This window comes from Peromyscus californicus, unplaced genomic scaffold (genome assembly GCF_007827085.1).
Source record: "Peromyscus californicus insignis strain IS unplaced genomic scaffold, ASM782708v3 Scaffold_17__1_contigs__length_78620276, whole genome shotgun sequence".
Classification (NCBI taxonomy): Eukaryota; Metazoa; Chordata; class Mammalia; order Rodentia; family Cricetidae; genus Peromyscus; species Peromyscus californicus.
This window is the reverse complement of record NW_026294469.1, coordinates 69,106,210-69,134,010: the sequence shown is the minus strand read 5'-3', so window position 1 is coordinate 69,134,010 and position 27,801 is coordinate 69,106,210. Positions and strand designations below refer to the sequence as shown.

Below are 27,801 nucleotides of genomic sequence, written 5' to 3'. Positions count from 1 at the left end.
GGAGAGAGCGGAGGTCAGGTTGGGCAAGGGAGAGCCGTCTCTGGTTCCTGGAGCTGCAGGTGCTAACTACTCTCAACTTCCTAATGACCTCAGTAACCAACTGGCCGTTGTAACTGTGGTGGGTGTGTGCCTTGATGTTCAAATGACACACTGGTCAGTAGACATTTGGGAGAATGGCCAAGGGCTGACCAGACCTCTGGATTAAGGAGTACTGACCCCTTAAACTCTCGAATCCATCTCCAGTGAGGAGGGACTCTGTTTCTCATTCTGACGCCAATGTGGTGAGGATAAAGACAATGGACTCTTGCACTGTGTGAGCCTTCTGCATCCATGAGGAATGGTAGGCACTAGAAGAAGCCATTTCTGCACCTTGTGGTCTCTCAGGTCTCCCCAGATGTTAGAAGGCCTCACACTGGAGGGAGAGCTGGCGGCACCCTGGCCTTGATGCTAACATGATGGCCCTGAGAGATGCAGACCTCTTAACCATGTGGCACATCCGTGTGCACGCACGCTTCCGTGGACCTTCAGGTTTCACATAGGGAAGGAGCTGAAGGGTGGAAGGTGGCCTTGAAGATAATAGGACAAGAGAGAGAGCAAACCACGGAGCACATGGGACACCTGGACTGCTGGGGAAGGAAGGCTGTGACGTTTGTGCCCCCACCGAGGAACCACAAGCATAGAAACCCTGCAACTACTGGGGTTGGAGAGGGAGGCCCAGGGAGCCCTGCCCTCTGGCCTCTCATGGAGAGATTACAGGACACAATAGACCATTAGGATGGAGGGCAGGAAGGTAGCTTTGTTTAGAAATCTAAGGGCCATGTGCCACCAAAAACAAACAAAAGTGTGAGTCAGAGTGAGCTGAACACCCAAGGAGACTGAGCACCGGGGCGTGCATGGGCAGGAGGGTGGGCAGAAGGTAGCTCCGCCTGTGATCTGCCAACAGAGATGCCTGCCAGATGCTGCCTGTGAGGTACTTTCAGGTCCTTGGCTGCCCCACCCAGCTCTGTCCTGTGTAGTATCGCAGACCCTGAGCCCCAGCTGCTGGAGGGGGAGTCACTGTCACCAAGAGCAGCTTCGGCAGTATGGGATAGAATGGCGTTGATGAATGGTTTTGGTGGGCATGGCCTTTTGCGACCACTGCTGCCATCAAGCATAAATGGTCCTTATCCCTCCCCACCTGGCTGCGTCCCAGCTGATCCATTTGGGCTGTGGGTTAGTGCTCACAGACCACAAGGCTGTTCCCTTCCCTCGCTGGGTCAAGAACTGCTTCATTGCTGGGAGCTAGGATCTGGTGGCACGTCTGACCTCCATGTTCTCTTTGATGCTTCTGTAAAGGGGATATTCCCAACCATCACAGGACAGATGAAAAGACCGAATGAGGTGGTGTACAAGCCAGCCTTGGCATATGCTTGGGGATACCTTCCATTTCCAGTCCCCAGGAGGCGGAGCTTCTGTCCTCCAGTTTGGTGCATTCTGCTGGAACACAAACTTCCTTGAGCACAACACCCCCCCACCACCACCAATACATCCCTCCGTCTAAGCTCCAGGTCTAAGACCTCCTGGAGACTGGCTCCCATGTTCCCAGGAAGCTGGAAGTCACACACCTGCACAACCAGTTTGCATGCTGAATGGCAGGTGTGCCTTTCCATCTGCCGGCTCTTGGGTCCTTGACCTGCAGGATCTATGGACACTCGGTGGCAAGATGTGTGAAGCCTTTTGGCCTGGACTTGGATGGCTCTATGTGTTCTTTACTCCTGAAATCTTACCCCCAGGTTATCTTTTGTGGGCTGTTTATGTTGATGGTGAGACTAGGCTTTAATGTCACTCTGCCATGAAGACAATCCGACTTTTGTTTTCTAGGAGTTTTAGGCTTTGAACAAAACCTCTTTTGTCCAGCACTGGAAGTATAGCTGGTAAAGTAACTCAAGACAAAACACTTGAGTTTGCTTGAAAATGTAGGCGGACAGTAAGGGGACATGGATGGAAGAAGTCCTCGCTTGTACCGAGCATGCTTACTGTGAAGGCCATGGGAAGGCATCAGGTCACTCGGTGCCTGTTTCTGCCTATAGTCAGGTTTCACTGTAGACAAGAAAGGGGATCTACAAGGGTGCCTGACTGCCCGCTCCACTACAGTGACAAGATGCCTCCAGCTGGTCAAACATCAGTCGCTAACCCCAGGGAGTCCTAAAAGCCCCATTTCCTAATAGTCCTATTGAGGATTGGTACTTCAACATGAGTTTGGGGGCATCCAAGTTCTCCCAACTTCTCTAGATGCAGAGCTTAGGAAGTAAGGTATGGTCGGTTGTGGGGCGTTTACCCACCAACCCCACAGTTCCCCAGACTTTTCTTGAGTGTGAGCAGCAGGAAATATTAGATAGAAGGATTTAGAGGGTGGAGATAAACAGATAGAAAATACAAGAAAGCCTCGAGAGGGCCTGGAACCTATTCCAATGGGCCCTGATTGTCTCTGCCCTAAGGCATTTATAAAAACACCAAGGGGTAGAGCAAAAGACCTCCCCCCGCCCCCAGCACAGCCAAGTGCAGACCATCTCAGACACCTGCACTCAGGCCCGTGGTCCAATCATCCTCTCTATGTGGACCTGCTGGGTAAAAGCCTCGAGGAACCTGAAAGCGGGCTCCCACAGTCTGTGATTGACAGATGTCCAGAATGCCTGGTGAAGCAGGCTGTGTACCCACAGCTCTTCCTCAGAATTTTTAGACAGATCCTACTGTCTCATAGCCGATGAACCCTAGGCTGTAGGAATGAATTAATCCATCGATCACACATTGGTCATGATAGTTTCCATCCTGTGTCATGTGCTATGACTGCATTTGTGAGTAGTGGCTGCCCATTTGGTATGCAGAAGCACTTTGAACACTGAGGCCCGAGCTGGGCAAGAATACTTCAACAGAAACCCAACAAAAGCACCATCTACACAATTGTGTCCTTTCTCTTTGTGCACACACACCTCTTTTGTCAGGTGCTGGGTCCTCTGTAGAGCAAGGGAATTGGGGGTACAAGGGTCAGATGTCAGTGAAACTTGGCTGGCAAGCTTGCTCGATTAATTGTCCGTATTTTCTTAGCAAGCTGTCATCTTTTCCCAAATAAAATGGCTGGATTTGTGAGGTGCTGATAGCTGCTGGAGCCGATACCCCAGAATGCTGCATTTAAATTAGGAACCATTCTGTCTGTCTGTCTGTCTGCACAAAGGCCTGTGTGATGTTTGACTGATCCCAGACAAAAAAGACCAGGGCCCGTCTACATGGCTCTGGTCCACAGTAGATACGTTCGGGGTCTCTCAAGCACAGATGCATAGTCTTTGTATCCTCAGGCCCATTTTGTGGGCATCCCAAGAGGGGACAAAAGACATACCCACATCACTCCAGGAAGGAGCCACCTTGTTCCACTTGCCTGCTTTGGAGAAAGGTCTTACTTTACCCTGCTCCCTGTTCTGGCAGTCAAATCTAGGGTGTCCTGCACCCTGGGCAAGCACTCTTAACCACTGAGCCACATTCCAGTCCAGCTGGAGGTTATTGAAGCCAACGTAACCGTGTGGCTGAGATTCCCCAGACTCCTCTCAGGAAGAGATACACTATGTTCATCTGCAGGTGGGCTGGCCTCACCATGTCCCTCATCTAGGTGGTCAGTCTTCAGGTTCAAGTCCACTCTGTGAATCAGGAGCCTCCATCTTCTCCTGAGTCCTGTTGAGGACCCTTTGGCTGCCTCTTCTCTATTCACCTAAGTGAGTCAATGGGTGTTTGTGAAATATACACTCCAATTCCGGAATAAGAAGTGGGTGGTAGGAATCAGCTGCCCACTAGCAAGCTTGGACATAGGGCAGCAGAGGGAGCTAGGACAGCTGGGCAGAACTGCCTATTTCCAGACTCCCGTTGTAGATGGCTTCAGAAGGGCCTGTGGCCAGCAAGCAGAGATGGACCTCCTGGGAGCCTTCTCTGTGCATACAGCCCTATCCTAGTTAGGGGCTCAGCCCAGATATTCCTTAGCCACATACCGTAGAGTGCCTCAGATCCGAGCCACAGAGACCTGGAAGGACATGTCAAGAGGTGAAATTCTGCAAGGCCTAGCTAGGAGTGGAATGTTGGTAGAACATGACCTGCCCAGTGGCACCCAGCTGAAGCCTGCTGGCCTCATTGGAAGGCATCCTCTACCTGCTATTGCCATGTAGGAACAGGAAACCATTTGCTAGGCTGAAGTATCAAGTCCAGAGGCCAGGGATGCTGTTTAGTGCTCTTTGGTCCACAGAGCATCATTGCAGGAGCTGCAGGAGATGGGGCCAGGAATGAGCCTTCCCCAGCCACACGACTGAGCAACTATCTGTTCCTGGTGGTGTCACCTATATGTGCCTGGAGGAATCCTGGAGGCCAGTGAATCCCAGCCTGAGACACAAACTCTGAGGTGACTCCAGGCCAAAGCTGACAGCTAATAGTCTCTGTGAGGACTGGGCTTCCCACACCAGCACCTGGATGTGAGAGTCCTTCTGTGCCCTGAAAGGGGCTGTGCTGTGCAAGGTTGCTGGGCTAGAGCGGATGGCTGTCAAGTGCACACAGTGTCAAGTCTGCATGATGACACACCTCTCATGGCCACACAGACATGGCATTGTCTTGTGCTGGGTGTGAGGGACCAGTCACAGCAGGAACCAGCAGCCCACCTTCTTCATGAGGGCATTCTTTGTACCTGACAGCTGGCCCGAAAGATTGTCATTAATCCTTCATGTGTTTGCTCTCCCTAATAAACCGTGTATTATAAACTCACAGCTTTGGTAATGTGATGTTTTCGGTGTGCCATTCCATAGTGTTGCGGCGAGCTACACCGCCCCGGATCCCCTTACCTGCCCCCCCCCCCCCCCGAGCATGGAGACATTGCGTCACGCTCCTGCTTCCCTCTGGCACAGGAGACAGACCAGAGCCTGGGGCTTCTGTGCAGCACCACGTTCTTTCTATTTCCTGACTAATAGGAAGCAAGAGGCCCCATCCTACAAGGCTCCCAACTCCACATGAGAAATGCAGATGACCCAGGCAGTCTTGAGATTTATAGGGTTTCTATGGATGCTGTGAGGGGTGGTGTGTAATTCCAGTTGAGGAGGCAGTTATGGGGAACCTCAGAGAAGGACTGGCAGACTATGACTCTTGGATCACTTCTCTGCCAGAGGGACAGGCCACTCTGTCTCCAAGCAGCCCTCAGCTGTTTTGAGTGACCATTCAACCACCGGTGGCCTCCGTCTTTGAGTGTGACCCAGCAGCTTCCATCAGGGATGGACAGCATGTCAAGTGTGGACTGTGACAGTATCCTTAGAACTGGAGACCTCAGGGTCAGCAGGTGGCAGGAGAAAACACTGTGCCTTCCTTCCCTTTGCGTGGACCTGTGTGACATTGCCCCCAAACATCGGGCTGGGGTCAGCCTCTGAGGGTATCGGACCTGGATATAAGATAGTGTTATTGCAATGGTAATTCTCAAGTCTGTCTCCATCAGTCCAATCAAGCAAACAGGCTACATCCCCTATGGTGGTAGTGTGGTAATTCTTGAATGGAGGTGATGTCCCAGTCCCAGATGCTTAGAAAGAAAGAGACAGAGTGGAAAAGGGGGTACAGCTGGTCCGCAATAGGGACTGCATAAGCTCCACCCCAGATTCCAATCCTGGTCCACTTGGCCCCTCCAGAGATAGAAACTTGGGAGTCCAACTGAGACTATCAGGACTCGTGTTCCTTGTGGTCACGCAGAGTCTCCTGTGTTCATCTTGCCCCGTCGACCATTCGAAATCCAGGCAGACTCTGAGATGGTCGGCAAGATGTCGGACCAGTTCAGGGCTGAGGCATTTTAAGCAGGTCCTAACAACAGAATCTACAGGGCTCCCCAGAGAAACGACCACACCCACTCTTGGACTGGCCTCTGGATTGCTGGCCCAGGCCCAGCCCACACTCACTGTCCCTGCCCCTGTGTGGCAGGTAAATTGCATTCTCTGGCATTTCCTGGGCAGCTGTGTTTGGGACTATACCTTTCATGTCCTGCTGGGCAGTTGGGGCTGGGTTTTACAGATCGTATAGGCTGCTTTATGGGAGAGTTGCATTGGCCTTGGGACCTGGCTAGGGACCTGATGCCACGAGCAGAGCAGCTTAGTCTGGAAATAATTCAACTTTCCAGTTATGTACTTTTTAAAAGTCATGAGCTCTGAAAACGACCAGTCTCCTTTAGAACTGAACCTTCATAAACGGATACCGACTGGCTAAGAATCTAAGAATGGAGCCACTCAGACCCAGAATCCTTCTTTCTGGTGTGTGCTCAGCAACAGCGGTACCTGTCTCAGGCCAGCCCTGTGCTCACAGAGACTGGCTGGATACGGTTCTGCCCCTAGGTGCCTCTCAGAGCCTGCCTTCTACCTGTTCCTTGCCAATTCTGGATTTACAACATGGTCGAGCCAGCTGGACTGATACTGAGTGGGGGTCGTTCCTGAAGCACGGCTTACCCCCACAGAGCTGTCTAGACGGGCTCATGCCTGGAGCTAAGTTAGTACCTGAATAACACATTTCACTGCAGGCTGGAGAACCCAGATGGCCAGGGGCTTCCTGCTCCTCGGCAGCTCCTGGGAGATGCAGTCCTTCGGAAGGGCGGGGGCCCGCAGCTGATTTCATATATTCGACTTTCTAATGTCAGAGGGATGGGTTTCCCTTCCTTCCTTTTTTTGTTAAATGCCAGGATGTCCGCCGTCTTTCTTGTTCTGAGCAGAGCCTCCCATCCTACGAAACAGTTGGGGAACCTGCTGAGAAAGGAGCCTGATACCTGACGGAACCCAGGATTCCCATGGCCTAGGCAAGAGGACAGATAGGGTGGCTGGCGAGCTGAATTAGGCCTTTACTCGGAGGCTTTTCTAGGAAGTGCTATGTGTGAGGAGTACTTGCCTTGGAGTCCCTACTCCTTGTGGGTCCCTTTGCCACCACAGCTCCAGAGACAATTAATGACCACTCTTGGAGCTAAGGATTTAACTCCTGAAGTATGGATGGGGAGGATAATGGGAAGGACTTGGGGAGGAGCTCTTCCAGGTCCCATACTGATCAATCCAGCAAGTTCCTACCTACAAGCAATCCGAAGCCTGAGTTACCTCCATCTCAACATGTGCCTGGTCTTCTTATGTGACTAGGTCCCCTCCCTTATCCAAGGGTGCTTCCCTCCTTGCTACCCAGGGGTGGCTTGGAGGTCAACCCTGGATTCCTGGCAGGTGGACCTTTATAGATCTTGTGCCAGGCCACCATGTCCCACCTCTGTCGTGTCTGACTCACAGGAAACGCTGGAATGGACAACACGTGGACCCCCTCCCATTCTCTCATGTGACCGGCTGACCTCTGACTCCTGGCTAGTCACCCTGGCTTCATTATGTGTGTAGCGTCTCTGGCATGAATCCAGCACAAGCAACCTGGTTTCCAGAGTCATGATGAGCACATGACAAGGTGTCATAAGCAGGGGACCCACAGTCTCATGGAAGGCTGTCGGGCTATCACATGAAGATCAGCTCTCCATTAGCTGTTGGCTCCCCTGCTCAAGTCACACTCTAGGAGTGAGTCATTGTGGGAGCCTCCTGGGGGTCACACCTAGGGGACCCCGGGACTTGCACGCACTGACCTGGAGGACCCAGGACTGCTTCAGCCAAGTGTGGCTGCTGGGCTGAATGCAAGAGTCCCAGGCTGAGATTACAAGCAGCACGAACCACTGTTGTCCTCTCGGATGGGACGTCTAAATGTCAGCTTCCCCCGAGACTCAACTGCTCCAGAGCCGGCCTCACCCACTGAAGCCAGGAGCTGTCTTAAAGCCTAGACGGAGTGAAAATGGGATGAGGAGGCCGCAGCAGACCCAGAGGCTGAGCCGCTGGTGCTTGAGGGCCATGCAGACCTGTCACTGAGAGGTGAGGAGAGGCCACCTCGACCAGCAAGCCCAAGTCCAGGGCAGACCCTTCAGGTGGGGGGGGGGGCTGTGCTGTGAGGGAGGCTGCCCTTCCCAGGAAGCTCCCAGTGGAGCCAGGCTTCAGAAGAGCTCCATGTTCGTGGCTCACAGCAGCTGGTGGCGCAGGGGCCTGGCTCTAATGAAGAACAGATGTGCATTCCTGCTGGCTCAGACCATGGCTAAAGATTTTTCCTCAAAATGCAGATATGCTTTTATTTACTCATGGAGAAGCCAGGCCTCCCTCCATGGCATGAGTGTTTGTGTGTGGAGTGTGTGCGCCTCTTGAAGAGGCCGCCGTGGCCAGGCAGTCCCTCACGTGGCTGACCTGCTGCCAAACCCAACCACGCATAGCGTGTGAAGAGGTGAGACACAGTAGAGACTTCTGTAACTGTTCATCAGGCACATGGCTTACGCAGCACAGGGCTGCTGGGGGTCGCCAGAGAAGTGTCTCAGCCACCCAGCTGGTCTCTGAGGGAAGAGGGAGACTAACGGGAGAACGGTGGCCACGAAGCAAACGAGGAAAGCAGGGCCCAGGGTCTACTCGCCACCTCTTTCTCTGCCTAACAGTCTCGTCCTCATTCTCCTGTAGAAACCCACCCGGAACAGAAGCCTGGAGTCTGCTCTGGCCACAGCCTGGGGCTAGTCCCAGGTCACAGAGGCAACTTTATCTCTGTGGTGCTTCCCTGAACTGGGGGCCTTCTTGCTCAAAGTAGAGAGGGAGAACTGGGAGGCCCTGCTTGGGGCTGTGGGGTCTCCTGGGGCTGCCTGGTCTCCTGGGGCTGCCTGGTCTCCTGGGGCTGCCTGGTCTCCTGGGGCTGGCTGCAGAGTCCTCACTTGGGTGTGGGAAGCAGGAGGGATACGTGGAGACATGGTGCACTTGCCCACAGGAAAGCGTCCTTCTCTTTCCGTGTCTACCGGCTTCTCAGCTATCTCAGATGTTCATCCACCTCTGGATTCTCACTGGAGCCAACTCAATGCGTGCTCAGTTTCCACATTAGCAGAACTTACCAGAGTCATCAGTAGCCAAATTACAGCAATACCTCCAAGCTGAAGTTTTCACTTTGAGCGCTACAAATCCACAGGCCCTGGGGTCCAAAGCTCCTACTGCCATTTGCAAATAGATTTTTATAGCACGCTAGTGCTGGGGGATATTCCAAGGAAAATAGTCCTCTTCGTATTAGAACCAGCTGTGACTTTCTCAGCCAGTGACTCACCCTGCTTTTAATTGGGTGGGAGAACCAGCAGAGACAGAGGGGCTCAGTCAGGACGCTGTTTGTTTTGCACGGGGTATCCTAGCCACAGCCTAGCCTACCCATCTGCAACTTATGTTTATTTAACTTGTTCTTTCCTCCTCACAGTTCCAATTATAAAGACAGAACCCACGGATGACTTTGAGCCAGCTCTGACCTGTGGACCAATGAGCCAGGGACTCAGTCCTCTGCCGAGGCCCTACTTCAGCCAACAGCTTGCCATGCCTCCCAACCCCGGCTCCTGCCTCGTGGCTGGCTTTGCCCCCTGCTCACAGAGGAGCACACTGATGACCACGCCTCCCAATGCAAGCCCGAAGCTCCACGACCTCTCCTCTACTGCCTATACCAAGGGCCTCACCAGCCCAGGCCACAGTGGTCACCTTGGACTTCAGCCACCGGCTTCGGAGGCCCCCACCATGCAGGAAGTGCCGAGACCCATGGCCATGCAGCCCAACTCGCCTGAGCAGCCCCCACCCGCCCGGCTGCAGCCGCAGGTGAGTCCACATCTGAACAGTAGCTGTTCCCTTGGTTGCCAACAAGTGCTCTGTCCCAACAGCCCCTCTTCTCCACTTCCGTCTGCTGCCCAAGAGCCAACCTGCTTACAGCCCTCAGCCCTCCCTCCTGATGTGGGCCACCGGCAGCAACAACTGCAGAAGGTTCCAAGAAACGAGTCTCCAGCGGGAGTGCCCGAGGTGCGTGAGGACAGTGGTCATAATTTGGCCCCTATTCCTGTAGTGGTCAAGCAAGAACCTGAGGAATTGGACCAGTTATACCTGGATGATGGTAAGTGCCTGCCACCACCGCCGCCGCCGCCACCGCCGAGCAGGTGTGCGCACAGCCATTGAGTTGGGGAAGGAAGGGGTGACCCGGGTGGAAGACAGTCCCCATGCTGTGCCGTGTAGACTGGTCTCCAGCTGGCAGGCTGTGGGTCCGCAGTTCTGCCCTGGTAATCTTGGCGACCCCCGCCTGAGCAATATTGGTTCAAACTTGAGACTCTCAGATTTGGCGTCAAAAGTGAAGCAAGTACCTGCCCGGGTCAACCTCAGAAAGGCACAACAGAAAAGGCCTGTCACAGAGTGTGACCTTTGGGGTCCGATCACCTAGAAGCTTCTTAGAGGAGAGATTCTAAGTCAATGCCCCTGTCAAGCCCGGCTCAAGGCAGTGGGACTGTAGGCAGCCATGTGAAAATGTTAAAATGTGACAGCAGGGTCAGGAGCCCAGAGGTTGGCAGCAATGCTAAGGTGATGGTCTCCACTGTGGCTCTGTCAGGGTGTGGCATCTCCTTCTGGGACAGTGCAGCTCACTCTGGGCAGAGGGACATACCTGAATGTAGTGTGTCCAGCTGTGCCCAGGCTGCCTGGGATGGGCACAGAATCTCCGAACACTAACACAACCAAGTGTGTCTCTGCTGTTCTGCATGTGTGTATATTCCTGCCAAGCGGCGAGAGTCTTCCTGACCACGTGACTGCCACAGTGGCCAGTCACCTGACTGCCACACTGCCCACTGGGAGTGGGTTCAGTGGTGTTTTCCAGCTTGCTCAGATTGTTTATGGGAGTTGGGGCTCCCTCTGAGGCCAGTTGGTCTCCCCAGATGTGGGCTGTTTCCCGGGCCAGGTGCAGAGCAGCACACCTGGAGCAGGTCCAGCTCCTTGCTGCACCTGGACTCAGGTGAGGCCAGGACCATGCTAGGGCTTGCTCAGCTCCCCATCTCCAAGGTTGAAGTCTTGCAGCCTCTCAGCTACCCTTCCCCGGGTCTCTGCCTGCGATCCTGATGATCCTTTTGTTTCAAGGGGACCTTTGAAAAGAATGTTGGAGAGGGTGCTATGTCCTGGGTTCTGCACCTTCTCCTTGACACCTCAGGTGTAGGGTGAGCTGGATTAGCGACCAGAGGATATTCCAAGCTCCCTGTGGGCAGGCCCAGTGTTGGCTCCCAGGCACTTGGTTGATAAGGATCTTACACTTCAGGGCCGAACATTTCCCTCCAAATTCATAACTTAAAGCTTTGGGGGAATGACTCATGCAAAATTTTTGCTCAGAAACATATTCAGTTTTTGAACCTTGAACCCAGAGTCCTGCTCTGTGACACAGTTGGTAGCCATGTTCATCTGTCCCTGAATAAGTCCTCAAAGCCTTATGGGAGGTTCCTGGCCTCCCTGGGTCTTCTTTTTGGATCCATGTTGAAGGACTGTTGCTGCCCTTATTGACAGCTCTATTTACACATAACTTCAGGGCTAGGATCACAGTGATGGTGCCCAGTGCCACTTCCTTAGCATGAAGATCCAGCCCGTGTTCCTGGTACCTGCCCAGGTGGACACTGTGGCCAGGATGGGCACTGGCGTCTGTGTCTAGGGTCCCGCCTTCTACTTTGCCTCAGGGAGTGCTGGTGTGGGCCTGTGAGATCATAGTCATCTGGTCAGAGGCAGTGTGACCGGCCAGCCCAGGACTCCCACATCTGGGCAGTGCCCTCTGGCCCAGAGACAGGAAGTCGGTCTTCGCCAGGTTTCCCTCTGACCCAGAGGCCACTGTGGCCGACGTCAGACAGGGCTTTGTTGTGGGCATGGAATGAGAGCAGGTGAGGCTTCAGGGAGGGGGGGGGGGGACACTGTGTCCAGGAAGCAACACAGCAGAACTCAGGACTAGGGCTGCCCACATGTGGCCGAGATGTATTTTGTTGAGTTTTACTGTGTCCCCGAAAGACCATCTCAGAGTCTCCCATGTTGGGGTGCAAAGAAGGAGTGCTGATTTAGAAAACAGAAAACCCCTAAAGGAAATGAAGGTTAGGAAGAGGAGCCGAGAATTGGGCTTGGGTACCTGTCCTGGATACTGTGTCTTTTTCAGTGGGTCTTAGTTTAAATTCCCTGGGGAAGGAACAGAAAGAGAACAGAAATCACCACAAAATCTAATTTAGAAATTCAGACTCCATTTCCCCCAATCCCCTTATTTAAAAGCAGTCAGTCATCAATTTACCCAACAGGGAGAGGCACACTAGCGAAGATACTCTTTATTTGAAAGTAGGAAAGTTGGGGGTAATCATCTCCCAGTCGTTAGGCTGGACCCCTGGGACACTGAGAAGGTCAAGGTAGCACGGACCTTAGGCTCCTGGTTTTTCTGGAATCTCCCTCTTCAGCTAGCAGGGAGCGCTTAGCCCTCCCCAGAGCACGTTTGGTCTCCGAGTACAGTCACTAATGGAAGGAACACAGGGACAGATTGGTGACCTGGAGGTCCCCAAGCTCCGAAGTACAGGGCGAACAGTCGAGGAGTGTTGAATGATTTCCACCCAGCCCTTCAGCACTTAGGGATCCTCTTTAACTGTGTCTGTGGGCTTCAGGTGTTCACACAATGCCAAGCTATGGCTGCTGCCCTGCCTGAGAGGAGGGAGGCAGGGAGAGTGAGCCTTATTTACATACTGGTTCTCATGTGGTTTGTGGCATTTTGATTTTGTTTTCTGAGAACAGAGAGAGAAAAGGCAGTACTAAAATACGATCTCCAGTCGAAAAGAGAACGCATAGCACTCCAAACACACGAATTCTCAGGATTGGCATCATGGGGACATCAGGAAGTTAGTGCCCATGTGAAGAGTACATGGTGTGCCCCATGTTGGGTCTACAGAACCACACATTAGAATTTGCAGGGTGGCACAGCTCCCAAATGTCTCCTTATCTCAAGGACTAATTTAAATTATGGATAGAAACAAATCCCACCTTTTCCAGGAGTCTTTTTTTATTCCTACTCTGAAGTTTTGCTGAAAATGTGTTTGGCCCATTCATAAACCTTCAGTGTGTTTTCTTGTTCCAACCATCTGCATAAGACTTAGACTTTTAATTCAAACTTTTCATGGTTTAGGTTTTGAAGGTGTTGGCACAGTGGCTCTCACATTGTTTTAAATACAGACCTTTAAAAGGTCCCACCAAAGCTTCCCATGAACTGTTTTTATACTGTTTGCTTAAATTGCCTGTCACTGGCCTGAACCGTGGGACAGTGTTCCTGTTGTGATGAGCCCTCTCAGTTGCGTGTGTGAGCATCTCCCTTGCACACAAAGCTCCCACTTCAAGCACATCTGGAAACTCCTAAAATACCATGAGGCATATAGGGTTTGTTCCCACATCTGTGCAGATGGGACCCTGCCACAGAACTGCTTTGGTGCCACGCAGTCAGCCTGCTTCCAGCTCTGTGTCTGTGGCTGCACCAGCCGAGAGGCATTAGCTTCTCAGTCTGTTGCTGTGCCATGCCTGCCCCCCCACACACACACTTATGGTGACCACCCTGTGGCCTCTGCCACAATCAAGCCTTTCAGCTCCATCAGTGGCTGCTGGGTGTCCAGAAGTCTAGATGTCATTAAAACAACAAGCAGGTAGACCAGACAGCCCAGCCGTGTCTGTCGGCTGGCTGAGTTTCTTCACCTTCCCCTTCTTTCCTGAGCTTAAGCTGCTCTGGAAGAGAACAAAAAGCTTTCCTCATGGAAAGTTTGAGTAAGCTGGCAGCATGCCCAGGCCCAAGCCTTCCCCGTTGCTAGCAAGATGATGGCAAGAGCGTGTATACAGCAATCAAACACACCAAGTCATGAATACTGCGGACACAGGCCACCCCATGACAGATAGGAGAAGGAATTCAGCCATGCATACATCTCACCGAGTCAATACTTCATGCCCTGGGGTTCCTGCCTGTGAGTTGGGAGGCACAGAAATTATACCACCACACGCCACCAGAGTCAGAGACTGCTGGAGGCAGTGTAGACCAGCTGGCTGCATAAGTAGCTCGTTGGAGTCCCCAAGGGAGGGATCTCCCAACATTCATGAGTTCACCGGGCCCAGGCCTGTAGCTGGTGCTTGGTGGGGTTTCCAACTGTTCACTGCAGGGTGAACAAACCACAGAAGGCTGTCTCCCAAACCTTTGTGCACACCACAGGGCACCAGGCAAGCAGACGTTGGCTTAAATATTTCTTTTTATATCTAGATGCATGCCTGTAGATCTGCACTGAGTGTCAGGCAATCACTACCAGGAAACCTTCTGGGAAGGACCAGGGGTTAGTGTGTACTCTGAGACAGAGAGAGGCACGGCTCGGGCACAGGCTTTCTGCCATCCAGGAGCTCTGTGCCGCTTCCAGGCAGGCAGACACCGCAGTGGTGAGGACTCTAGGCTCTCTGCTGAGTCAGGCTTTCTAAAAGGGGTGTGTTTGGCCACCATGGACCTGTCCTGGTGCTGCTGCAGGATGGCGGCCTGTAACCCGCAGTGTCATGATGCTTTCCTCAGAGTCTGTGCTTCCACAGGCAGGAGGCTGGGAGGAGGGCTATTCCGCTGCACAGGGGCTGGGAGGATCTGGAGTGGTGGGTTTCCAGTTACATAGCTTAGATGGTATATGTTCTATGTAGAGTGCTTGGGGTTACCCTGTATTTTAATTGTGGTGTCATCCTATGGTCCTATATATTCTACCTACCAGGAGGGGAATTCGAATGTGTTGCTTTCAGCCATCATTAACAGTCTACCAAGCTTGTTTCCTTCCTTAAATGGGGAGTTTGTGTCGTTGTTCGTTTGAAGTAAGACAGCATGGTAGAACAGAGAAAGCTAAAGGCAAGAGCTAGAAAGACTCCGTGGGCCTAGAGACTATGCTAGTTAGTGCCAAAGAGCTTTCAGAAACTCAAGGCCAGGAGGCTGCTCAGACACACCTTTGAGGTGGCTGTGTGGGTGTGTTTACTGCACCTTCTTTTTCTCACAGGCAAACTCAACAGCAGCCACGCGTTCGTGTGTGTTCTGTGACTGTGATAGTAGTTCTTGTATGGAAACACCGCTTTCCTCCTCCTCTAGACGGGTGCAAACCCTCCCAGAGCCATCCTAAGGGCGTTCCTCCACATCTCTCAGTTTATATGGCAGTATTCTGCAATCCCTGAAGTGCCTTTCTTCACACGTTCTGTTGATTCTGCAGATCTGTGAGCCAGGGAACAATGGGCCGCTGTGTTGGCTCCGGAGCACAAAACCATCAAGCACGGGTGGTATTTAGAAGTATGTCCACCACATTCCAGGAGTCCAGTGGTTGGTGGCTGTCAGGAGTGTGGCGATCTCTGCCATCATTGTTCCTGAAAACTGTCAGGGCCCCTTGCTCAGCTGGCTCGCTCTGAGCATCCCTGCTCCGGGAGCCACAGCACTTGTTTGAAGAATCTTTTAGATGCCAGAGTGTGTTCTTGCTTCCGGGATTCAGGGCATTGAGGGGAGCCAGGGTATCCAGGGGAGCTGAACATTTCTTTACCCAGGTGGAGAAGAACACTGGTGGCTAGAATGGTAGTGAGTGCCCGCCCACCGATGCTAAAAGCATCACCCTCAGCCCAGTTTGACGCATGATGCTAACATGGGAGAAGCCTGCTGGCAGCAATGCATGAGAACTGTAGAGCAGCCAGTGTAACTTCTCATGCCTGCCCCATCCCGTGAGCAGAAGACGCCATTTTTCACCTCTCTGGGCATGAAAGGCAACTGAAGCTTCTAGACATGTCATTTGACAATCGTGAGCAGCAGATTTGGAATTCTAGCATACTGTCTTCCTAAGGCTCAGCTCCACCATGGAATATCCTCCACGGAGACATGCAAGCAAACTCTCTAGATCTCTGGCATGAGCTGGCCTTGGGAGCCATGGAGGAGCCTACTACTGTGTGCAGTTTTCTTCACCACAGAACTTCTTCTGGTTCTCTGAGGGACTCTGCTAGCCTGGCAAGGGTGGAAGGCGGAATGGAGGTAGAAGTTCCAAACAAGGGCAGAGGATCTCAGTATGTCAAATATCTCCCCAGGGAACTTCGGTGCTCTCAAATACACCAACTCTCCACATTTGGAATCTAGAAATCAAAAGGGGAAGGTGGCAAGTTGAAAAGCATGTACTCAAGAAACCTGTTTTATCTTGGAGTCACCCACCCCCATGCTTTTCCCATGGAGCAAAGCCAAAGCCAAGACAAACTGACAACTTACCACAGTGATAGAGGCTGGACTTCCCCAAAACCCAATGTGCTGTCTGAGCTCAGGTTGGTCCCTAAGCTCGCTGGACAAGTCCCAATCTCGGGTATGTTGGAAAGCAACTGCCACTGGCTAACTCGTAGTGATGGTGATGAGGAAGCCACTCAGCACTGTGATGTCAGTGGGCAAGCCAGAGCCTAGCCAGAGTAGCCAGCCCAGGGTCAGACGAAACCCTGGGGCCATCCTCGGTAGCCTGGATAACTGCACGTGTGCAAATGGACGTATATGCTCAGGAAAGAGGCCAGGCACTCTCCTCCGCTGCCCCAAGACCACACAAGCAGACGAGAAGTCACGCTGGCCCACATCCTGCAGTTAAAGGTGTGGCTGAGCGTGGAGCATTTCCTGATGAACGCTGGAAGATGTAACGGCTCAGGACTTAGAAAAATCTCATAATTGACCGACCATCCACAGACCAGCAGCTTTTCAGACCGGAGTCTGAGACCCAGGAAAGAGGCCTACCAAGCAAATAAGAATTTCTAGAGAGAGAACAGAAAACTGAGTATCACCACACTTCAAGGAATACAGAAGCTACAGAACTGGTCCAGGGCAGTCAGCAGCCAGATAAACAAGAAGCAGATGCCCCTACCGCCACAACTCCCAAAGAATGAAAGCCTTAACCCGGAGTTGCTGGTATATGTTACACATAGTGCCCAATCCTAAGGGAAAAAAAAATAGGAGATATGCAAATTAACAGAAAAATATGTCTCATATACAGGAAAACTACACCAGTGGGAAATGCCCCTGTGAGGTTTCAAATATTAAACAAAGGCTTTAAACTGGCTATTTAAACGAATTCAAAGGACTAAAGGAGGCAACAGTTAAATAGTTACATTGAAGTATGATGACCATGTCTCACCAAATAGAGAATATCAACAACGACACAGACTAAACCTTAAAAAGACACAAGTAGAAATCCTCGGATTCTTGGATTTGAAAAGGTTGACACTTGAGCATTTCCTCAAAGTGCTGAACAAACAGATTTCAGGCAGAAGAGAAAAACCAGCAAACTTAGGGACAGATCAAACCATTATCCAGTCTGGGGAACTGAAAGAAAAGAGGGTGAGTAAGACTGAGCAGAGCCCGTGACTCCGAGAGGAAGGTGTCTGCTGCCAAGCCTGATGACCCGGGTTCCATCCCTGGGAGCCACAGGGTGGAAGGAGAGAACCGGCTCTTGCATGTTGTCCTCTGACCTCCACACATACACACTGTGACACACGCACCCCCCAACCTCTACACACACAAAATAAATGAACACATGTAAAAATTATTTTTCAAAAGTAAGCAGAGCCTTAGAGACTTGCAGACAGCACAGGGGTGCAGACAAAGTCTGTTGGGGGTACACAAACACTGGGGTAGGGTGGTAGGGAAGTATTTGGGCAGATAGTGGACGGAAACGTCATAAACTTGGTGTAAGCCATTCTAGGCATCTGTAGAGGTTTATGAACTCCAGATAAGATTAATTAAAAGAGAGTCACACTTAGATACATCATGACCAAACTGTCCAAAGTCAAAGAAGGCAACCCTGAAAGATACAGGACGAAACTTCCAGATGAGTGTCTTAGATGCAAAGATATAAGAGGACTATACATTCAAACCCCTCAGAGAAACTGCCGATCAGGAAGACTTCTGACATAACTAGCCTTCAAAAATGAAGGAGAAATAAGGTTGTTTGTTTCAAATAAACAAAGATACACAGAATGTGTTGCCAGTAACTCTGACCAACAGAAATACTGAAAGCAGCCAGACAGACTGAGAGCAGATTCATGCAAAGAAGTTAAAAGTACTTGTGTGTCAGTCAGGCTTCTCTAGAGGAACAGAGCTAACAGGATGGTGTGTGTGTGTGTGTGCGTACGTGTGTGTGTGTGTGTGTGTGTGTGTGTGTGTGTGTGTGTGTGTGTGTGTGTGAATTTATTAAGTCATCTTTGAAATAGTAATAATAGCTGACTCACACCTGAGAGCTAAGAACCCAGTAGTTACATGGTCCTGGAGGCTGGGTGACTCAGAGTAGACCCACAGTGTCTGTCTCTCACTGTGGGGTGAGGCAGGGACCAACAACTAGTAGTTGTTCAGTCCACAAGACTGGTTGCTTTAGCAGTCCAAAATCTGGTTCTAGAAGCCTGAAAGGTTTCTGGGGAGCCACTGGTCCCTAGAGTATCGTGAAATCTTGTAAATCTGATATCAGCAACAGCAAGGCAAGTTAACTCAAAGGAGGCAAGAGGGGAGGTCAAGTGAGCAAACGGAGACATTCTCTTCCTTCTGCCAAACCCTTTCTATCTGGGCTGATAGCAGAAGGTGCCACCTGCAACAGAGACAGGTCTTCCCATGTCAATCAAAGCAATCAGGACACTATTGGGGGGCAGGGGCTCCTGACTCCAGGGATTCTAATTTGTAGCAAGTTGACATTAAAACCAACCATAGTCGCCGGGCGGTGGTAGCGCGCGCCTTTAATCCCAGCACTCGGGAGGCAGAGCCAGGCGGATCTCTGTGAGTTCGAGGCCAGCCTGGGCTACCAAGTGAGTTCCAGGAAAGGCACAAAGCTACACAGAGAAACCCTGTCTCGAAAAACCAAAAAAAAAAAAAAAGAACCAACCATAATACCTGGTAAAAAGTTATATAAAAAAGTGATGTTACCATATTTTAATTTCTTTCTTCTGACTTAAAACTGTATAAAACAATGATTATAAAACTGCTTGTGGACTTACAATCTTAAGAGTACATCATTTATATGACTGTCATACACAAAGGAATGGGTAGGGAAGAGCTGTAGCATATCAAAATGTTTATACATCACTGAGAACTAAATTAGAACAACCTGAAATGACAAATGGCCAAGTGTCACGCCTAAACCTGCCCACAGCAGCACTGCATTAAATGTAAATGGACTGAGCACTCCAATAAAATGACAGAGATCGTCAAACCGAATTAGGAACGAAAGAAAATGGGATCCATCTGTGTGTTACATAGAAAGGATACACTTTCTATTTGAACGTAAAGTAACAGCAGGTTGAAAGTTAATGATGGAAAAGGGTGTCTTACCAAAGAACCCTGGAGCGGCTGTGCTAATGTGAGGTGCAGCCATCTTTTGTGGCTGATGAATGCCTGGCCCAGGCTTGCTTATGAAGAGGTTTATTTAATCATGATTGGAAAGGCAGGGGCATGGTACTAGAGCAGGCCACTTGATGGGAGGAGTCCATCTTAGCTGTATCCCAACATGACAGAAATGTATGTGGATGGAAATACCTCACCAGGCACACAATAAATCAGAGAGAGAGAGAGAGAGAGAGAGAGAGAGAGAGAGAGAGAGAGAGAGAGAGAGAGAGAGAGAGAGAGAGACTGGGACTCCACAGACCCTTCTAAAGGACAGCCCCATCACATACTGGATCCATCTCCTAATGGCATTACTTCTCACTACCACCACCTGGAAAACAAGCCTCGATTCACAGAGGAACTTTTGGAGGCTCAATTAAACGACAGCTAAGCCAACTAATACCAGATAAAATTCAAAGAAAAAAATGAGCGTTACTGTAAAAATACAGTGATGGTAATGTTCCTTTGAACATTTTATAATTGCAGTTATAAAATGCTAATACAATACTACCCCATAGGAAATAAAACAAAAATATAGAACTGAAGGAAGATGTAGACCCCCAAAATTGCTAGATGTTGCAGTAAAACAAAATAACAGAGAAAATCAGCAAGGATGTAAAATAAGCCTGACCTGAGAGGCACACATAGAACCTTCTAGAAAAGCATGCATGGAGGAGGTTCCAGAACAGAGTTCTTCCTAGGATATAAAGCAAACCTTGGTGAGTTTATAAATATTTTTTGAAGAACCAAAAGATTACTCTTTGAAAATATAAACATTGATAAATCTGGAGTTTGATAAAGAAAAGTTAGAAATAAAAGGTGAAATTCCCACTGGCTCCTTAGTTGTTAACAGGATTATAAAGAAATGCTATAAATAACATGGCACCAGCAAATTGCACAACCTGGATAAAATGGAAAAATTCTTAGACACAAATTACCTAAACTTCCTCAAAAAGAAACAGAAGGATATGAATAGACCTATGGCAAGCAGAGAAAACAAATTAATAATTTAAAAATATTACCATAAAGAAAAGCTCAGGTCCAGACAGCTTCATTGGTAAATTCAACCAAATGTTACAAGGAGCAAAACAATACCAGTGCTTCACAAGCTTCCAGAAAACAGAGAGGGAGAAAACAGAAAGGGAGAAAACAGAGAGGGAGCACCACCCTGCTGATTCTTGATTATAACGTTATATGACCCAGAGACAAATACAGGATGTGAGTACCTAAGCAAAAAACCATAACAAACTGGGCCTGGTTGACAAACTTAAATAAAAGATGGCACACTGTCACCAAGTGAAATTCACCCCAGTAATGTGATGTTGGTTTTGCACCTGAAAAGCAATGTAGACTCCCACCTGGGTAGAATAAAAGCCAAGCGTTGCCCAGTCATCTCAACAGATGGAATATCCCATCCCATACAGTCCAAGCCCTTACCTGATGAAGATCACCAGCCCACAGTGGACATCACACTCACAGAGAAAGGTAGAACCCCATTCTCCTAAGACAAAGAAAGAGCTAAGGAATCTACCTTCACATACCATTCAGCATTGTTCTGAACAGGCCTGTGCAATCGGGCAAGAAAAAGAAAAAATTAGGGAAAAATAAGTAAAATGTCTTCCTTTGTAGATACATGACTCCTTATGTAGAAAATCCTAAGAAATCTGCCTCTGGAAGAAAACAAACCCAATATTCAAACTTATTCGTAATCAGACATGAAATTAGAATACAGAGCATTTCTACATCTGCATATAATAATTTTAAACAAAACCAGTAGAGTCCCACTTATAATATTGTTAAAAGGAATAAGACACTTAAGAACAAGTTGACTAAAGCAGTGAATGACACACAGTCCCCAGCACAGCTGAGGGGAACTTCAGCTCTGAATAGACAGAGGCTACATGTCCATCAAGAGATGGTAATTGACAACGTGTCAGTCTTCTCCAAGCTGATCTACAGAATCAACACAGCCCCTACCAGACCACAGCAGGATTGCACCTAGAAACTGACGAAGTCTGAAAATAGAGAATTTCCAGTAGTCAGAATAGCCCAAACAGTTTTGAAACCAGAGAATAAAGCTAGAGACCTCACACTTGTAGATTCCAGAACTTGCTGCAAGCTACAGAGGTTGGGAAGATGGCTTAGTGAGTAAGAATACCAAAGACGTGAGTTCAAATCCCCCCACACCCACATAAAGGGCTAGACAAGGTCACACATGTGTCTGTAACCCTGGCAGTAGGAGTAAAGGATGAAAAGATGAAGCTTGCTGGGGCTTGTTGACCATCATCCTACCTCCAGATTCAGTGAGAGAATAAGGTCAAGAGTGACAAAGTAGGACACCTCCTTTGGCCTCCATACATGTGCACAGACACTTATACTTACACATGCACATACACCAAACATACACTCTCACACAAAAATAAACCCCATACACAAAAGAATTGCTATAGTTCTTGAGACAGTGTGGCTCAGGCATAAGACATATATACCAGTGGAATGGGACCCAAAAATATATCTTTAGATTTATGGTAAACTGGTTTTTGACAAGGATATCAAACCATTTGATGGGAATAAAGACAAACCCTTTAAACAAATGCTACTGTATCAGTTACATATCCAAATGCAGACAATCAAAGAGAATACATCACCACACATACACGCATGCACACACACATGCACAACCTCAGTTGATTGTAGACTTAAAACTTTTTAGGAATGTGAGAAAAAGCCTGCCATTGGGTTAGGCAAAGGCTTCTTAACATTAAAAATACAGATCATAAAATAAAAACCTGACCAATTGAACTTCATCAAAATTCAGCATTGTTGTGTTTCAAAAGACACCACTGAGAAAGAGAAAAGACGAGCAATGGCTGCCCAGTATCACCCAGCTATCTGGTCAAAGACACTGACCAGCATCTACAAGGAATGCTTGCAGTTCAGTCCAAACTGCCAGAGATTGGAAAGCCATTTCTTCAGAGACGTGTAGTCATCTTAAGATGCCTTGATGAAGATGATATTTTTGTCAGTATTGGGCCACATATAAAAAAAAAATGATCCACAAGGTTATTGGGGATGTGACACTATGACCCCTGTAGTCTGTACAGGTGCATTCTGTAATGTCCTCACCATGATGAAACTACCTAAGGACATGTTTTCCAGATTATCTCTCCATGTCATTGAGAAATACGTGATTACATGTCATTAGTCATTAGGGAATGCGAGTTGAAAATCATAGCAAGATTTCATTAGTGACTGAAATAGCAAACTTTGTAGAAGACGTTGGGAAGTGGAGTCCTGACTTATCACAGACAGGAGCAAGGTAGAATAGAGACTTTGACAACTTCATAAAAAGCTAAAATACGCCTATCATTCGACCATCTGTTTACTCCTAAATGGCACAAGTGTTCTTTGGAGTTCTTTAGAATAGCCAAACCCTGGAAACACCCGCAGCATCCAGCAACTGGTGAATCGTCAGAAGTGTGGTACTCCCATAGATTCAAGAAACAGACATGGGGTCATGTTGGGCTCAGATGGACTTGCAAGCCTGGAGCTGAGTAAAGAAAGATAGGCAAATGGGCCAGTCCTCTATAGTCCATTTATGTCAACTGTCTTTGGAAGGATGGGGCAGAGATCCACCGTGAGGACAAGGAAGCTTCCAGGGATATTCTGAAACACTCATTAGGATCACATAACTTCAAGATGGATGTGGTAGCCCAGGCTTGTAATCTAGAAGGCTAAGGCAAGGGATTGTTGTGAGTTCAAGGCCAGCCTTGCCTACACAGCAAGACCCTATCTAAAAAAAAGAAGAATTTAAATAAACAAAAATAAATCTGTCAATTTACTGAAATATCATTGGATGGTACCTCTGAAGCAAGAGCATTACACTGTATGTGAAATACTCTTTCACGAATCTGACGGGACCAAGGTTGCAGAGTACAGCCTTCTGACTTTGTAAGTGAACTCGCTCTGTGACTTACAGAGAGCTTCACTGCGGCCTTGTATACGTGGCATAGAGCACCTGCCTCGTGGTCCTGCTCAGGGTTGGACTGCTGTGTCTCATCTGGGTCTCTCTCTGACCTCCTTCCTAGACTGTTCTCTGTGGGGTCTCACACAAAGAGACGGGAACCGGTAGGTGGAGGGGAGTGACGGACGGCCTGATGGGCTCATCTCACCCCCTTGATGAGAGCCAAACTCAAGTGCAGTTTTGTGAGCTCTGTCAGCCATTCAAAGTCCTCGAGGCCAGAGGAACAATGGCAAGTCGATGGTGTTCATGCAGTCTCCCTGCACCATTCTTCAGTGTGTTAGAAGAAATATCCTCGTAGAATGTGAACCAGCTTTGATGGCAGACGTTCTCGTAGGAAATGAGCCCATAGGTCCTCATCACTGACTAAAGGATCACTTTGAGGATAGGCCGAGGGTGGACTCCTCAGTCTAGGTCTCTTGGCATGGCCTGACTGAGCTTTCTGACACATCTGGTGTCTCTGATGTCATTTTGGTTGGCTGCATGGAATTTTGAAAATTCCTTTACTGTGTTCAGTTTTAGGCTTTTTTTTTTTTTCAGTTTTAATTTTGAAACTGGGTTCTTCCTTCCTCCTAGATTATGAAGTAGCCACCAACACTTAGGGGAGTCTGCCTCGCCAGCCCCCAGGTCTAACAAGTCCGATACACAGGACAATAGGCCAGGCATCCAGGCCCACAAGAGGTTATCTATCCGCCAAGAGGCTTTGTTCCCAAGCCACAGACAGTACAGGGACTGTCCCAGTCGCTCCCTGGGAGGGGTAGCCTTATCAGCCCTGTTCCCACACTGCGAGGTGGTCTCCTCAGTCTCAGCCTATCCCTATCAGGTCTTCCAGCTGCTGCTTCAGATATGGCAGGAGGTTGGGGTCTGGAAAACACAGAGGACCAGGCTCTGGACCCTCCCAGAGCAGGCTGATTCAGGGAAGTGGGAGTGGGTCCCAGCCTGATGGGTATTATGTCACCAGATAGTCGTGTGGGTCACCGGGGCTATGCTTCAAAGAGCCAAGGCTGCTTTCACAAGTGACGTTTGAAGACAGGGTGACCTGCTGTACCCCTTTCTCCAACCCAGGACTCCTGCTTTTAAACCACCGGTTTCTTAAAAACCCCCTTCTCTGTTTCTGTCCATAAAGTGGACGGGTCTATAGTTCAGTCTCACATGTCTCCACAAATGACTTTACCAGGCTGGAAGTTCACCCAGCAAGGACTGGAAAATCCATGGCAGAGGCTCAGTAGCAGGGTCTCTGCAGCAGGTCACTGCAGAGCGTTCAAGCTGGGAGGAGCCCTTCACCCAGACACAGAGGCCGCCTTGATGACAGGCTGACTGGGCGCAGTATTCACTGGGCTGTGCCTTCAGAAGAATGGAGGTTGGGGGTAGGGGCGTGTGTGTGTGTGTGTGTGTGTGTGTGTGTGTGTGTGTGTGTGTGTGTGTGTGTATGGGTGCGTGCACATGGGTGTGTTGTGGACACAACTCTGTCGTGTTGGTTCTGCATGCTGTTTGCTGCCCTTGGCCAAGCTCCCTGCTTTCACAGCATCAAACTTAGAATCGCCTGCCTGTGCCCTTTCCTTTTTTTCCACAGTAGCTGTTACCAGCAAGCTGCAAACTACCGTATATCACTCCAGTTTAAGAACCTAAACTTTAAAACAAATTAAACTCTTGTTGACATTGTAATAAAACTCAGAACGAAGCTGAATGGCTCAGTAAAAGGGAACTTCAATTATTTTTGTGGATTTCAGATTGTTTCCCGGGTTCCCCAGACTCCAGCGTGGGGAAGTTATTTCCTCTTGGCAGATGGCTGGAGAGAAAAAAAGGTGGAGGAATGGCTGGGGTGAGGTGGCAGGCGCTGGTGAGGTCTGGGGAGAAAGCCAGTCTCAGGCACCTGGATGCTTGCTCTGGCCTGATCCACAGCGTCTGGAGTCATGGGTGCGGGGATGGGTGGGGGTGGGGTGGAGTGAAGACTACGAAGAAGTGGTGACTGGGAGCCTTTGGTGTGTTCTAACTCAAGAAAGGAGATCAGATGTTTGTCAAATCCTGTGTGCTAACTACGTGGTCCTGCTGGGTTAAGAGAAGCTAAAGGCAGTCTGCCTGCCCTTCTTGTCCACACCTGGTGAATGGGTGCGGCAGCCCCTCATTTCCCTCTGTCTCTCTGTCTCTCCTCTGTGTGTGTGTGTCTGTCTGTCTTTCTGTTTTCCTTTGTCTCTTGCTCTCTCTGTCTCCCTCTCTGTCTCTGTCTCTCTCTCTCCTCTGTGTGTGTGTCTGTCTGTCTTTCTGTCTCTCTGTCTCTTGCTCTCTCTGTCTCTGTCTCTCTGTCTCTCTCCATTTCTCTCTCTCTGTCTCTGTGTGTCTGTCTGTCTGTCTTTCTGTCTCTTTCACTCTCTCTGTGTGTCTGTCTGTACCTCTCTTTCTCTCTCTCTGTCTCTCTCTCTGACTCGTTCTCTGTCTCTCTCTGTGTGTTTGTCTGTCTCTCTGTCTGTCTGTCTCTCTTTGTATTCTCCTTGTCTCCAAATCTCACCCTTTCTTCCCCTGTCTCATTTCCTATTTCTCTCTCTTTCTTTATCTCTCACTTATACCATTTCTTCCGTCAGCATATTAACTGTGATGTTCGATTTTTTTTTTTTAAGTATCTTTCTCTGGCTGAATGGAAATAGCTTTCCCCAGGATTGAGGGCCAGTTTTCCATCCTTCACGCTGTTTCCTGTTGTGGCCATGCAGAGTTAAAGTGTTGCACCACAGCATGTGGATGGAGGCCAGGCAGTCCGTTAATCTAAAGACCATCTCTTGGGAGGTGTGGCTGGGTGGGGGTAGCTCCTACCTGAGTTCCAAGCCAGGGGTGCTGGCCTCCCCATGAGACCCTTGTGGTCCCTTCCCCAGCAAGCCACTTCCTGTCCCCTCCTTCTGCTTCCTGTTTCTCTGCTTTCAAGGCCAAACTGGAAATGGGGTTCACGACCTTCAGTTCATAATGTGCCAATGTTCCTGAGGCACCATTCGTGGACTCGGCTCTGCTTACAGCTGGTGTTCTGGGCCCAGGTTGCCACCTCCCCCAAATCTAGCAGCTGGGCAGACCGAGAACTGACCAGTCAGACAAGGAGCTGGCCCTGGGTCTCAGGTGGGCTCACAGCCCAGCAAATGCCTTGTGTACCCACCTGGAAGGCAGCAGGCTCTGGACTTTGTTCCCTGTAGGATCTGTGCAGACATGGGTTTCTCTTTAAGCAGCCTGGTGACCAGAACTTGACTCACTCAGAGATTTCTGACAGAACCTCTGACTGTGCTTCTGTGTGTGAGCAAACCTTGACTTGGTGTCTACTGTTTGTGAAGAAAGAGGAATGGAGATGGTAGGGAGCCCCTGAGCTCGGCAATGTGCTCCATAGGCCCCAACTCCATTCCTGGAGTCTGTCTCTTTACCTGAGGAGTTTCCCATTCCCTCTGTCTCCTTTTCCTTGGAGCCTCTCCCTGTCTCCGCCATCTCCTCACCTGGGGGTTCCTCTCTCCCCAGTCTCCTCACTCAGAGATCCCTGTCTCCCTGGTCTCCCTGCCAGGGTCTCTGCCTCCCCTGTGTCTTCATCCAGAGTCCCTCTCTTCTCATTGGAATCTCGGTCAAGGAAACCAGGCACACACAGTGTGTGGTCTGTGGAAGCTCCGTGCTGCCTAGGTCAGGATGACGCATGCTCAAACCTTCTCAGAATGCCTCTGGGCCTCAGACTGAGTCCTGGTGTCCCAGGAGCTAATCATTTGCTGCCTGCATGTTGGTCTTTATTCTGAAGATGTGTTTAAGGTTCCTCAGATATCAAATTTAAGGGAGCAGAAAGGGAATTAATGCCAAAACTACTGAACACTGTCAGCAACCCTTCAGGAGGAATTCCACAAATGCAGACAAGGCATGGATCACAGAGCAGCAACGGCACAGTGTAATGCTCAGACGCACTGTGAAGCCTCACTCCATCTCTAGTTCCAAGCCTCAAGGAAGGAAGCAAGTAGGATGATCTGCCACAACCCTGGCTTCACCCCTGCAGTGTTGCCTACCCTTCACCCCTGCAGTGTTGCCCACACTCCAGCCCCGGTGCAGGGTGTCCCACACTTCACCCCTGCAGTGTCGCCCACACTTCACCCCTGCAGTGTAGCCCACACTCCAGCCCTGGTGCAGAATGTTCCACACTTCACCCCTGCAGTGTCGCTCACACTCCAGCCCCGGTGCAGAGTGTCCCACGGACAGGTGCAGTTATTACATATCAGTTTTAAAGCCAGAATCCAGTCTTGGGAGCCAGATTCAAGTGCTTACCAAGAGGCTCTGAGTCCATTCCCCAGTGCCCACATAACACAGAGGCTCACAGAGATCCTTGTAATTCCAGCACTAGGGAGATAAACAGACAGACCGATGCCCAGAGCTCACTAGCCAGCCAGCCTAGTTTTCCTGTCATGTTTCTGTCTCAAAATAAGTTGATGGCATTCAGGAACGACAACTGAGACTGTCATCTGGCCTCCACATGTGTGTGTCTGCATGTTCACATG

At 49.8% G+C, this 27,801-nt stretch overlaps 1 protein-coding gene across 3 annotated transcripts in view; it reads left to right on the top strand.

Moving 5' to 3' along the window:
• Positions 1-27,801, top strand: part of Nfatc1 (nuclear factor of activated T cells 1) — a 113,798-nt gene that overhangs the window by 70,154 nt on the left and 15,843 nt on the right. For 2 of the 3 annotated variants that reach the window (XM_052742661.1, XM_052742662.1), the window contains exon 9: positions 9,310-9,984. In XM_052742661.1, the coding sequence (XP_052598621.1) occupies positions 9,310-9,984 (675 nt within the window). The remainder of the gene's footprint in view (positions 1-9,309; positions 9,985-27,801) is intronic. The other variant, XM_052742663.1, reaches the window with a different exon arrangement.